General features: G+C 34.3%; 1 protein-coding gene across 1 annotated transcript; it reads right to left on the reverse strand.

Annotated features, from left to right (window-relative positions):
- Nucleotides 1-348: 348 nt before the first annotated feature.
- RAB21 (RAB21, member RAS oncogene family) lies at nt 349-12,155 on the reverse strand. The gene is made up of 7 exons (XM_081956690.1): nt 11,608-12,155; nt 7,698-7,757; nt 7,477-7,584; nt 6,828-6,891; nt 5,966-6,020; nt 4,449-4,537; nt 349-2,127 (listed from the first exon to the last, which is right to left on the reverse strand). Exons 1-7 carry the CDS (start codon nt 11,785-11,787, stop codon nt 1,988-1,990), a joined length of 696 nt encoding a protein of 231 aa, XP_081812816.1. The 5' UTR covers nt 11,788-12,155; the 3' UTR covers nt 349-1,987.
- Between the last annotated feature and the right edge of the window lie 381 nt (nt 12,156-12,536).

Genomic DNA, 12,536 nt, shown 5'->3' on the forward strand with positions numbered 1-12,536 from the left:
AAGTATAACCAGAGTATTTCCATTACATAAATTGTGTTTTTGTTTAGGATAAGGGTACCAATTTTAATCTGGAACTCCCCTCAAACTTCAGCAATATCCTGCTCATTTACTAAAGAATTTTATAAGTGGATGCTCTCTGAATCATGCAACGCCCTATTTTACAATAATGCACAAAGGTTCATTCCAAGAGCATATTTAACAAGAAAGAAGGGAAAACCCAAGGATTATTTTTAGAGTCATGAATATGAAAAATTGAAACCATTATTTCTAAAATAAGTAAAAGTATTGTTTTTGCCTTTGAACAGATACTCAAAATTGTCTATGTCAAACACAGTTCAGACAAATAGCTGTAAAAAGAAGATACTAAATATATTTAATGAATATAGGGTAGCATACAGCAGCACATGGGAGAAGTCACAGTAAGCAAGCTATTTGAACATAAGTATTTTAACAAATCATTTAATTTACAGTTTCAGTAGGGGTTAAGGTACAGAGTATAATGTATATATTTACCCAGCCATGTGTGAGTTAATTTCTTCCTGTTGACTTCCACTGATTTTGTACATCAACTTTAATAGTATTATAAATGCATGCAGTGTTTTCTAAAATGCCACTCTTAAGGGGTCTGTGTCAGTATCTGGAAAGTGACCTTTATAGGATGTGTATCCAACTCCCAGTGTTCATTGTTTGAGCTTGCATATTCATTATATTCATCATAGTACTGAAAATTCAAGCCATCTGAAGTGGAGAATCAAACAAGTAAATTTCTAAAAGCAAAATCATGTATGTTCCATGCCAAAATACTCCCATTTACCAAATAACCATGTGGAATTTCCTTCAGGAACTCAACAATATCCTTCTTTTGATGCAATGTTATTCTGAAACAAAAACACTTTCAGGTATGTTTCCTGTATTTCTTTTTTTCAGAAAATACCTTATACATACTTAATAACTGGAAGTTCTCAAAAACTGGATTTAAAGTTCAATAATTGTTCGAAGTTCAATAATTCATATCCATTTTAATGGATTTTTATGTGTCACAGCCAAGTTATTTTAATTTCCATTTTTAACACTATATATAAGGAAGCAAGAATATAAGGACAAGTGAAGCTTCATGAGCAGGTCTTTCTTAGAGATGATCAAATAAAAAAGGCCTACTCACAGATATAATGTGTGTGTGTGTTATAAGGAGTATTGTACCCATGTCAAACTTATATTAGTAAAAAGAAACATTAACAGTTCACAACATTCCAACTAGATTTTTTGGACTGAGAGTGTTATATATAGATCAATAGCTGCTAGAAAAATATTTAGAAACGTATGTAAAGTTTAGAGCAAGGAAAACTAATTATCATAATCTAACAAAGAGAAAGTCAGCAGTAATAGAACTTGTATCTTCCCACCGTTTTTCACCTCACAATCACTGACAAGACTTGTGTATATATTTCTGCACCTGCACTTATAAAAGCAGATAAAATATTTAATGTGTAATTTATCATTTATTTTACCAGCATGGAGTACAAGATGAATATATCAAAGTAGTCAAGCAGTTATATATCAGTGGTACCCCTGCAAAAATAGTATCCAGATATCTGCTAATTAAAAAGAAATGGATTTGCAATTGTGAAGAGATACAGCTTGATCTACCACAAAATACAAAGAGCTGCAAAAATGTCTAATTCCAATAAGGTGTATAAGTTATTAAATAATGATCTCATTTAAAATATAAATGAAGCCATAAGTCCTTCTCACATGCAATGTTATTCGTTATTAAAGAAATATGTAAAAAGGCCATTGGTTTGCTTTGTTAATCACTGTAGAAAATGCCAATTCTCTGGTCACATACTCCACTAGTTTAGCACTTAATGGTATTGAATTGTTACAAATGATTTTAAATACTGTTAATTCCAATTCTCCGCGGATAAAGAATGAGACTCTGAATGTGGCAGTCTTCACTAAAGGGCAAGAAGCCCAGTCTCTTGTACAATTATCCAGAGGAGCAGCAACCTCCACTACTCTGAGCTGCGGGCTCATCATCAATGATTTGTACTCCCCGCCTTGCAGCTCCTGATTGACTAGAACCATTGCCTCGTGCTCTCTCATCAACTTGCGCAGTTTCTATCATTCCTACAATACAAAAATATTATATTACATTAGATAATTTCTAATCATTAAGCAGAAAAGCAACTCATATTTTATACAAATGTAACATATGCAAATTTTGTAAAAGATTCTTTAAACACATATTACTTATAAGTTAATTTATAAACAGAATATAATTTTAAATGCCCAATATTATCTGAAACCCGACATGTATTACTGAACTAAAATTAGAGACAAATGGTCTTTAAAGAATCAAATATAATAGCAAAGATAATTATCTGACATCAATTTGAATATGTCACTGTTACAGAGAGCTTATCACTTTTCAAGGTAATAACCATTCTATTTCAGTGATTACCATCCCAGATTATTCTACAACAACCCATTAGCTAATAGGTACCACCATATTTCTATACCCAAAAGATTCCTGAACTCTGATGCGGCTAAGAAATGGGCATGCACAGTCTTAGTAATAAGCAGTAGTCTTCAATTTCCCTGGCGCATCTTCCTATGTGGTTACGGCAAAATAAGGAACAGCTGCAACACCATAAAACAGTTTATGGTCCATAAACTATATTATAGTTTAAATGTCAGCATTGTCAGTATCTCATCCCTGCCATTCTTTTGAAATGCTTATTATTTAACTAGATTTAACTTCTGCAGAACTGGATTTTGAAGCCTTATATTACTGTCATATGTATTTTTTCCTGTCCTAGGTTTACATATCAGGCATTAACATTTCAGTAAAAATAAGCAGGAACTGAATCATCTTCTTCTCTTATGGAACTAAGAGGCTATACCTTAAAATGATATCACACGTCAAGCATCAGTTTAACAGGTTAAGTTTATATTTTGTCCATTTTTTAGCAGAACTGTGATTTCTGCCTCTCTATATAGTATCCCAACACATGTTCTAGGATCTAGCAGCCAGTAATCAAAGTGCATGCTACTGGAAGCATGGCTTCATGCTACAAATTATGAGTCTTAATCAAATAAGCAGTGCCATTTCTGACCTACAATTGTCTTTCTCACAATTACTGCTCAATCTACTATCCTCACCCTGTACTACCGTAGAAAACAAAGACGAAAATAGGAAAACTATGCCATTTGGATGGATCATTAATCCTATAAATAGAAATAATCTTGAACAGGAACAGACAATGGAATACCTGCAACTGCAGATAAAACCGTAAGTATCTCCCTTAGTAGCCACCGAACTCACTCCCCTGACTTAAAATACAGGAACAGAAATAGTAAACAGAATGATGGCAGGCTACAAAACAAAATATTAGCTCCCACCATATATTGTTCTGGTCAGAAAAAACCTTAGCTACATTTTTTATAATACTGTATGAAATACTTAGTAAGTCAAAATTGCATAACCAATTATATTAATATACAGTACCTCTAAAATCTTTTAAAATGCACTTCAGCATTTTGCTGAAGATACAAATATTCAACAGTTAAGCAGGGAACTATTTTATCTATCCCAATGTAATGTAACGTAATATAACAGAACATAACATAACAAATATATTTTAAGTTAGTTTATAAATGGTTGCAGTTCAATTTTAAATAGTAACATTATTTTAACATTCAATGACATTACTATTTTTAAAATATTCAGAGTTGCAGAATAACCACTTTGTGATGTCAGAATACTAATGTGGACAGAAGGTTCTGCACTAATGTGCTTAAATAAAATTACAAAATTTTAATATGAAAAACTACAGTTTTTGGTATCTTAGTGGGATAGTAAATAAGTAGGGAAATTGACATATATACCAAGACTTTGGAATCCGTTGATCAGGAATGATGGTTATATCAAGAATAGGAAGTGGCTAAAAGTATCTTATTGAAAAACTGGAAATATGGTACTATTCCAAATGTTAAGGAATGGTTGTCAGGAATGTATGATTGCTTTGGAAAACACAATATTTTCTATTAACCAAAGAATGCAGCTATATGCGTTACTATGGCAGAAAGTTTATGATATTTTATGATAATGTTTTGTAGTTTATGTAGTTTATTTACAATAGTGTATTTATTAACAATGAGTGACTTGTTAAATATAAAATATAATTTTTTTTTCTTTTCATTCTTTGTATGGAGTTGTTTCTTTTCTCTTTTGGTTTCTATAATTATTTTTCCTTAAGTTTAAAGATTGTTTTGTTAATTGTTTATGTTAAGAATGTTAATTAAAAAAATTAGAAATTTGTAATGCAAATTGTCTTACATAGCTTAAATCTAGTGCAAATAAAACTGGATATAAAACAGTAGCTCATCATTCAAGAGGCATTTGCTTTCATAACAGAAACATTAACCCATACATTAGACAAACCTACGTTTACACAAATCAAGAAAGAGTTCTTCTATTCCTTTGTTCTGTTTGGCAGATGTATGATAGTGTTTTGCTCCCACTGATTCTGCATATCTGCAAGAAAAATGCCTTATCTTATGACTGAAAATTACAATTGCATTCATTTTCTATATCGTAAATAAATTATACAGTGTACATTTTAATACGTCTAATGCACAGCAAAAATATCCCATTGTTTTCCTCCCTGTAAATTGTGGCTGAATTGTAGTTGCATCTGGTCATTGATTGTAATATATTTGGATCTGAACACAGACTATTTAAATTAATTAGAAAAACAACATTAACAGCAGAATTGAGGCAGTAAAGATAGTTTTTAAGTACACTAATTGCACAGAATGTTTTAATACTTCATTATTTAAATATGTATACAGGTGGTCCTCATTTATCAACTATAATTGGGACTGGCAACTCATTGTTAAGCAAAGAAGTCACTAAGTGAAAAATCACATGATCATGATTGGCCTTACAAGTTTACTTCACTTTCCTCTCCTTTGCTTTAAAATGACAGAAAGAGAAGGTTGATGATGATGATGATATAATTCATTCAGTCATGTCAGAATCTTGGTGATTCTATGAGCCAGTTCTCTCTATATCTGCCAATCTTGCACTACTTCTTTGAATTGCTCTGTGGTCTGACTGGTGTCAGCTTTGATGGTGTTCATCCGCCGTGTTTTTTGGAGGACTGATTTCTTTTTTTACTGCTAACTCTTCCTAACATAGGTGAATTCCCCCACAGGACATGGCCAAAATAAATGAGATTGTCTGAAGGATATAACCACAAGCAGCCAGATGAGGCCAAACCCAAGGGAAGCTTTCTAGAATTCAACTTGTGAAGAACTTGGACAAAAGGATATTTCTTATAGTTTTTTTCCCCACCCTGATGTCCTTTTGAATAGTCACCCCAGTGCTGGGGTATTTAGCAGAATTTATTCCTGTATTTACATTCTTTGGAGAGGGAGGGACTATAAGAGAGTCATAAGGTACTCAATGGGAAGTACACAGTGAAAGAAATGTGCTACTGCTAATTGTTTACTTAAAATGCTATTTAGGAAGCAAACTAAATCCTTTGGAGTAAAACTAATTAGGGTCTTGTCAATTTTAGGCAGTAACTGCAAGCTCCCCCAACATTCTAATCAACTAATTAAGACCACAAAGCTAGGTTTCTTAACTTGCGGCTTAAGCCTTTTTAGGAATAGGCTGTGCAGCAGAGAAAAGCAACTCAGAACAATATCATGTTTAGGCAATCTCTCCAGCTTTTTTTTGGGGGGGGGGGGAATCAGGTCAGGCACAGGACAACAGGTTATTGATTGTGATGATGAACATGTGAAAGAGATGCTGCAAGGGCACTGGTCACAAAGTTACTATTTCATCACTGTTGCAACTGCGATCGGTTGCTGTCTAAATGCTAAATGAGGATTACTGTATGCTCTATATGTGATGGCATTGTCAAAGTAGTATTGAAATTAAGAGTCAAAAACTTACGATTCTGCTTCTTGAATAGACACATGTCTTTCCTTCTCCAAATCTATCTTGTTACCTATCAAGAATTCAGATTCCATTAATATACAAAATAAATGAGGAAGATACAATCTGCTCAACATCAACAATATGTTTCTAACCAATCTGCTCAACATCAACAATATGTTTCTAACTGACTTCTAGTATTCATTGTTTCTAGCATGAGTGGCATTTACTCTTCTACATCTGTATCCATTCAGATATCCAGAATTAATTGTCAAACTCAACTTCACATTATCAAGACTATAACTTAAGCAGCAAGAATACAAAAGAACATGCTGAAACATTTTTGTAATTCTTCACCATGAAAGTATTAAATAGCATGATAGAATCCTGCTCCATCCTGAAATCTTTGGTTAATCTCTAAAAGACATGTTTGCTTGTATAATTAAACAGGAAGCTTTGGTTATTTCAAACACATAAAATGCAGTTAAACTTAATTTGAGATACCAAAGAACTTCCCAAAATGGCAAGTAATTTGTATAGTTTGGAGGAAACCTTTCAACCTTATTTTCTAAAGCAATTTTATATTAACTTGTTCACAAAGATTATTTAGTGTAGAGCTAAATGCACTCAGAACTGTAATAAGGATATAAACACATTCAGAAATTTCTCAAAAAACTTTCTCACATTCTTGCTACTGCCATTCTGCTTTCCATTTTTTCCTTGTTTACTTTTACAATCCTCAGATAGTATTTTTCTTACTGAAGCCAATCAGTACCAAAATTAAAAGGGTTTTTAAAAAGCACTTATAGGTTTTATGCTATCATTTAAATGCAACATTCCACTAAAAATGAAAAATAAGATGTAAAAACCCAAATCTTACCAACTATGCATAGGCAAATTTCATTTCCCAACATTTTTCGTAATTCCTTTACCCAGTTTTTTACCTATAAAAGTAACAAGAAAATGTATTTCAATATTACAATTTTTAAGTTTTTTAAAAAGTTATTTTAAAATTTCTAATCAGAAATCCCAGTCTCTTTTCATTGTCTTCACAGGAATTGCAATCCTATAACTGCTTTTTAAGTATAAGTATAATCTTTATTGTCATTGTACTTAAATACAACGAAATTGGTTGTATTGGTTCACTTTATTGGAAGTGAATGCTACTGAATTTAATTTAATGGAACTTACTTCTGGATTGTACATAAAAAATGCTTTTAGATCTACTACTGACACATAGGTCTACTCTGTTTATAAAATGGGACTTCCTTTGCACCTTTTCTCCTATTCAACCTTCAGCATACATTCAGAATCATGCAGTGAAATCTAGGAGCACTATTTCACTAGTTAATGCTATTCCTCCAGGGCATAGGCCCATTTAGATACCACTTTTTATTCAATCCAAGTCCACAGTATAATGAGATAAGTTTATCCATCAGGTTATTTCTAAAATATAAGAGTGAAATTTAATTTGAAAAAAATGTACTTGCTGTGGTTGCTTATTTGATACAGGGAAATGGTATAGTTACCTTTTGAAAAGAATCTTCATCTGTTATATCATAAACTAAAATAGCTCCATTAGAGTCTCTGTAGTAAATAGGACCTAGTGCATGAAATCTTTCTTGTCCAGCTGTATCCTGCATGATACAAAAATACTGATCTTATTTAATCTACTCAAACAGTAAATTGTTTTCCTAAGTAAAGTTTGATATTTAAATGCAGTGTATGACAACATGATTACAGCACTTACCCATATTGCAAGGTTTACTCTTTTTCCTCCAATATTTAGCTTCTTGGTTAGAAAAGATGCCTGCAAGTGGAAAAACACACATAAAATTAATGCCTAGATTACTGACTCATACTAATATTTCAATGAGTTTTGTAAATATAAAACAACCTCATGTCATACTAATTTATATAAAAATATGACTAGTATATAGATGTAGAAGAAATGATACTTTGCAAGAATAAAAAAGTGGATCTGAATGGTGTTAAACTTGAATTGCCTATATTTTCCTCGTATTTAATAAGATTTCATCAATTCCTTTCATTTATTTCAATATTATAGTTTTGACTAATGACTTTTTATTCCTTTTCTTCACTTTGTACAATGTTATTTATAAGAAAGTCTATTGCGGAAATGATGGTCTGGGGCAAAAAATATTAATTAGGCAATTAAATTTTCTGTTTTTGGCAAAATTATGGATTAGTTCAGAGAAATACTTCAAGAAATTTCAACAAACTAAAAGAGCTATTGTTATCTGTGATGCATATAATGGTGTTGCAAACTCTATTTTGTACTTCTTCTTTTGGATAATGGAGAAGAAATAAAGACTCCTGAATAAAACCTTTCTTCCAGTGAATACGACTGTGCTGCATATTGGACTCAAACTCCAAAAGATGCCTTTAAGTATGAAGGAACGCAAATAAAACACTACTTGCAGCATCTTAAAACATCTCACCCTTTTCTAATATTGCACAATTGCCTTCAAGTTCCCTGTCTCAGAAAAGATGCAGTTGCTTTAAGGTGTTGCAGAGAACACTACTTCTATTTTAAATAACATTTTGGAGATCATATCTGAAGTTCTGTAAATACTGTAAATACCACATTATTTTCAGTTCTTTTATTGTTACATTGGGTTTTAACTGATTCTATATACTGCCTTGAGTCACCTTTAATGTATTCAAAGTTCAGGTTTATACAGTAATAAAACAAACTTTGAATAAACTGATATTTCAAAACTGGAAAATGTTTCATTAGTTTAACATTCTGAACCAGGTTTTGTAAGATATAAAAACTGGCTACCTGATTAAACCCAATTTAATCAGACAATAGCCTATCAATCTGATTTGGAACAAAGTGTTCATATTATTTAGAAAAGGGATATAAATAAAGATATTTCCTCAACAGAGAACCTCCTGCCTTTCCTAACACCAATGTCAAACCAACAATAAAATGAGTGGCAGATAACAGACTGCTTGAAAATTTTTTAATTATGAGGTCCTCCAACCTCTTGTTCTCTCTTCTTGCTTTAACATCAGAAGGCAAATGTTTGCGACCCAGCATTGGTCTGAGGCATTTAAATGAGTAAAGATGGACATCTTTTTTCAGTTTATAATAAAGCAATTCTGAGAAATCTAATATAGTCTAGATGGCACTTCAAAGGAATATAAAATGTCTTAAATCTAAGAAATTAACTTTGTTTCAATCACATAAATTGAATCTTATCAATTTATTTACTCTCAATTTACATTAAGCATATTACAGGTAGTCCTTGGCTTATGATTACAAATGAGCCCCAAATTTAAATTGCTAAGTGAGACAGTTAAGTGAATTTTGCTGCATTTTATATCCTTTCTTGCCAGTTATTAAGTGAATCATTACAATTGTTAAATTAGTAACAGTGCTGTTAAGTGAATCTGGCTTCCCCATTGACTTTGCTTGTCAGAAAGTTACGAAAGGTGATCACAACCATCATAAACATGAACCAGTTGCCAAATATCTAAATTTTAATCATGTGACCATGGGAATGCTGCAATAGTTGTAAGTGTGAAAAACAGTCGCAAATCACTTTTTAAAGTGCTGTTGTAACTTCGAACAGTCACTAAATGAACTGTTATAAGTCAAGCACTACCTTCCTAAACAATTTCATAGGTTAATTAATCGCTGTATAAAATAATCTGTTTATAGATTTACAGAACTGTAAAATATCGCATTTTAGATTATATTACAGTAGTTTTTTAAAGAACAAAATAAAACTGACTGCTTTAAGACATAACTTGTCTTGTAGGAGTGTTGCAATAAAACTGGTGTGGAATGGAAACAAAGAATTATGTAAGTCTTCTGGGGCTTCTTTGAGAAAGAGCAGGATGTTAAAGAACAACAAATTTAATCTTTAGAGGAAGTTACAATTAGCAATTGTGAATTTTAAAAGAAGTCCTTAACTAGTATCATATCCAGCATGGATTGCCTGCCAGTAACTAATTCTTAGCTGCAGACTGCTAGCTTCCCATTATAGTGGTCATTAGCAAGAGAGAACAATCTTAACATTCAAGTGCACAAAGTTTCTATTCACTCAACTAATAATGATAAAAGGGAAATCCCAAGAATCTACCTAACAAGTTTAGCAGATTTGTTTAAACACTATATTCAAAAAGTACTGGTATACTATATATACTAAGAAACAAACCTGTGATTTATTAATGAACAGTATAATGGGAATAGTATTTTTCTGTACTGTAGACAGAAACAATTGCAATAATTGTTTGCAAAGATGTAATATATTCTCTTGCATGTTTGTTTTAGAAAGCAAAAGGATCAGCACTGCTGTACTGTATTGTAATTCATAAATTCAATATAATTATCCTTAAAGCCATGTTAAACAGACATTTAGATGGAACATAGAATTTTGGTATGGAAGAAATCTATTTGAAGAATCAAGTGGACCCTAACAGCTGATAATGAAAGTTAAACTTAATCAAGTTTAGTTATAGATGTGTATGGAAACTCCTTTAAATGGTCTTATTTGTATCCTTGGAGAGACATCATTACAAATATATCCTTCTGTAATCTGAATTATTCGGAGTCTATTTCAGTCCTGCATGTGACTATATACTGGATCTGACAAACTATTCCATTACTATTCTCTAAAAAGTATGGGCAAAGCAAATGAACTGTATCAACAAGAGTTTCAAATTACAAAACCATTCAAGATTTTACTATATATAAATCAGCATGTTTATTAAGTAGTTTGCAAAGTGGTCAGTGGAAAGTAAATAGATAAACATGTTTTTTCAAAGTCTGGTTAATGTCAGAGAAGTATAATTACAGGGTATGATCATGTTTATCCAGAATATCTGATGATCATGTGAAATTCTTGAAAGAAAAAAACAATAAACAACCAAGCTGTCTTAGAGATTTCTGCAATTTTGAAATATAAAATAATTTCTACAATTACCATGTTTTATTAATTCCTGCTGATCTAACATTGCATACTGTAGTTCTAAACAGCAAGGCCACACAGCCACTTCAATTTACTTCTATTCTCAATACCTATCATTTCTATCTTAATTCTAGAATTACAGTGTTTCAGAAATATCAGTTTGCAAAACTCTATGGGACAATTATTTTAAAGATACTGTCCTTCTAAAGTTTGAGCTTCTACAGTAGTAAAACAATACATTGGGACTTACTTATGAAACTTAATACTAGGGGTGAAAAACAGAACATTGAGCAGGCTTTGGTTCATGCATACATTAAAATACCCAATATCTTCAAATTCCAGAGAAATAGTAGTCAGTTTACTATAGCATTTCTAAACTAGAACCGATGTTACCTATTTTTTCAGCTTTTCCTACTACCTGTTTTGTGTTTCCATATTGTCTGACACAATCAATTTTATTTATCTCCAATCAAGATGGATTTGATAAACATTAATGGCTATTTTTCTAAAGAGTGCGTGGTCCGGGCTGGAAATTTCGAAGCGCTTCACTCTCTCGCTGTTCGGATTAGGGGATTGGGGGGGGGGGGGCGGCAGCTCGGGGACCCACTCTTCAAAAGCACCGAGTGCGATAGGAGAAACCAGCCCATCTTAATGAAGGAAGCCGAGTTTCACCCCTGCCGAAGCTGGCGAGCGGCCTCCTGCAGCCTCCCGGCCTACCTGCAGAGTGGTGATATGCTTGTCATTGAACTTGTTCTCACAGTAACGGAGTACTAGAGAAGTCTTTCCCACGCAGCCTTCCCCGAGCAGGACCACCTTGAAGGAGAAACTTCGCCCGCCGGCAGCAGCAGCAGCAGCGCCGCCGCCTACCGCGCCCGAAGTGGCCGCTGCCGTCGCCATCCGCAGCGAAGTGGCCGCCGCTGCCGCGGCCTCACATCGGCAAACCGCCGAAGCCCGCTCCGCTCTGATACGGGGCGCTGAGCAGAGTCCAAGAGAACCGTAAAAGGGGAGCGGGGGTGGGGGAGGAGGAAAGGAGGCCGCGTGGAGAAAGACTGCCAGGGGGAAGCAAACCACAGGAGAGACGGAAGCGGCGGGGTGGAGGGGGGGGGGAAAGAGAGAGGAACCCCGAGCCACCACCCTCCCGCACCGGGGTATCTCGCTCAGCCGCTTTTCTAATGGCGTCTTCTTCTTCCTCCTCCTACGTCATTCGACGGACGGTCACGCGACACGCCGTTGCCAGCTGACGTTTCGGCCTCCCAAAGCTCCGCCCGAAAAACCCAGGAGTCCCTTAAACTAGGCCGGGCGGAGATGACGTAGTGAACGTGTGATCTCTTGTAAGTGGACGCGATGGTGCCGTTGGGGCGGGGCCTGTGTCACTCATATTTTTCTACAGGGGAGGCCTTGGTACCAGTTGCCGAATTTGGTATCGGCGGTGGAGGAGAAAATGGGTCATTATTAAGCCGGCCTGAAGCGCCACTGCTTCTGAAGCAATGTTTCCTGCTCAGGGTTGCCCACGAAAAACAAGGATGGTGATGGTGGAGGGAAGGCTAATGCTTTCCCTCTTTGTGTGTTCATACTTGGAAATAAAGTATATAGCAGGGGTGTCCAAACTTGGGAACTTTAAGACTTGTGGACTTCAACTCCCAGAA

Source organism: Natrix helvetica, assembly GCF_964273705.1.
Source record: "Natrix helvetica genome assembly, chromosome: 6".
Lineage (NCBI taxonomy): Eukaryota > Metazoa > Chordata > Lepidosauria > Squamata > Natricidae > Natrix > Natrix helvetica.

What these genes read in the sequence shown, in the direction of transcription:
- RAB21 (XM_081956690.1), bottom strand. Translation starts at nt 11,787, where the DNA reads ATGGCGACGGCAGCGGCCACTTCGGGCGCGGTAGGCGGCGGCGCTGCT. An exon ending in TCTATTCAAGAAGCAGAATC is followed by an intron (nt 4,538 to 5,965) that starts GTAAGTTTTTGA and finishes TTTTTCTTGCAG; the next exon opens with ATATGCAGAATCAGTGGGAG. An exon ending in CTTTCTTGATTTGTGTAAAC is followed by an intron (nt 2,128 to 4,448) that starts GTAGGTTTGTCT and finishes TTTGTATTGTAG; the next exon opens with GAATGATAGAAACTGCGCAA.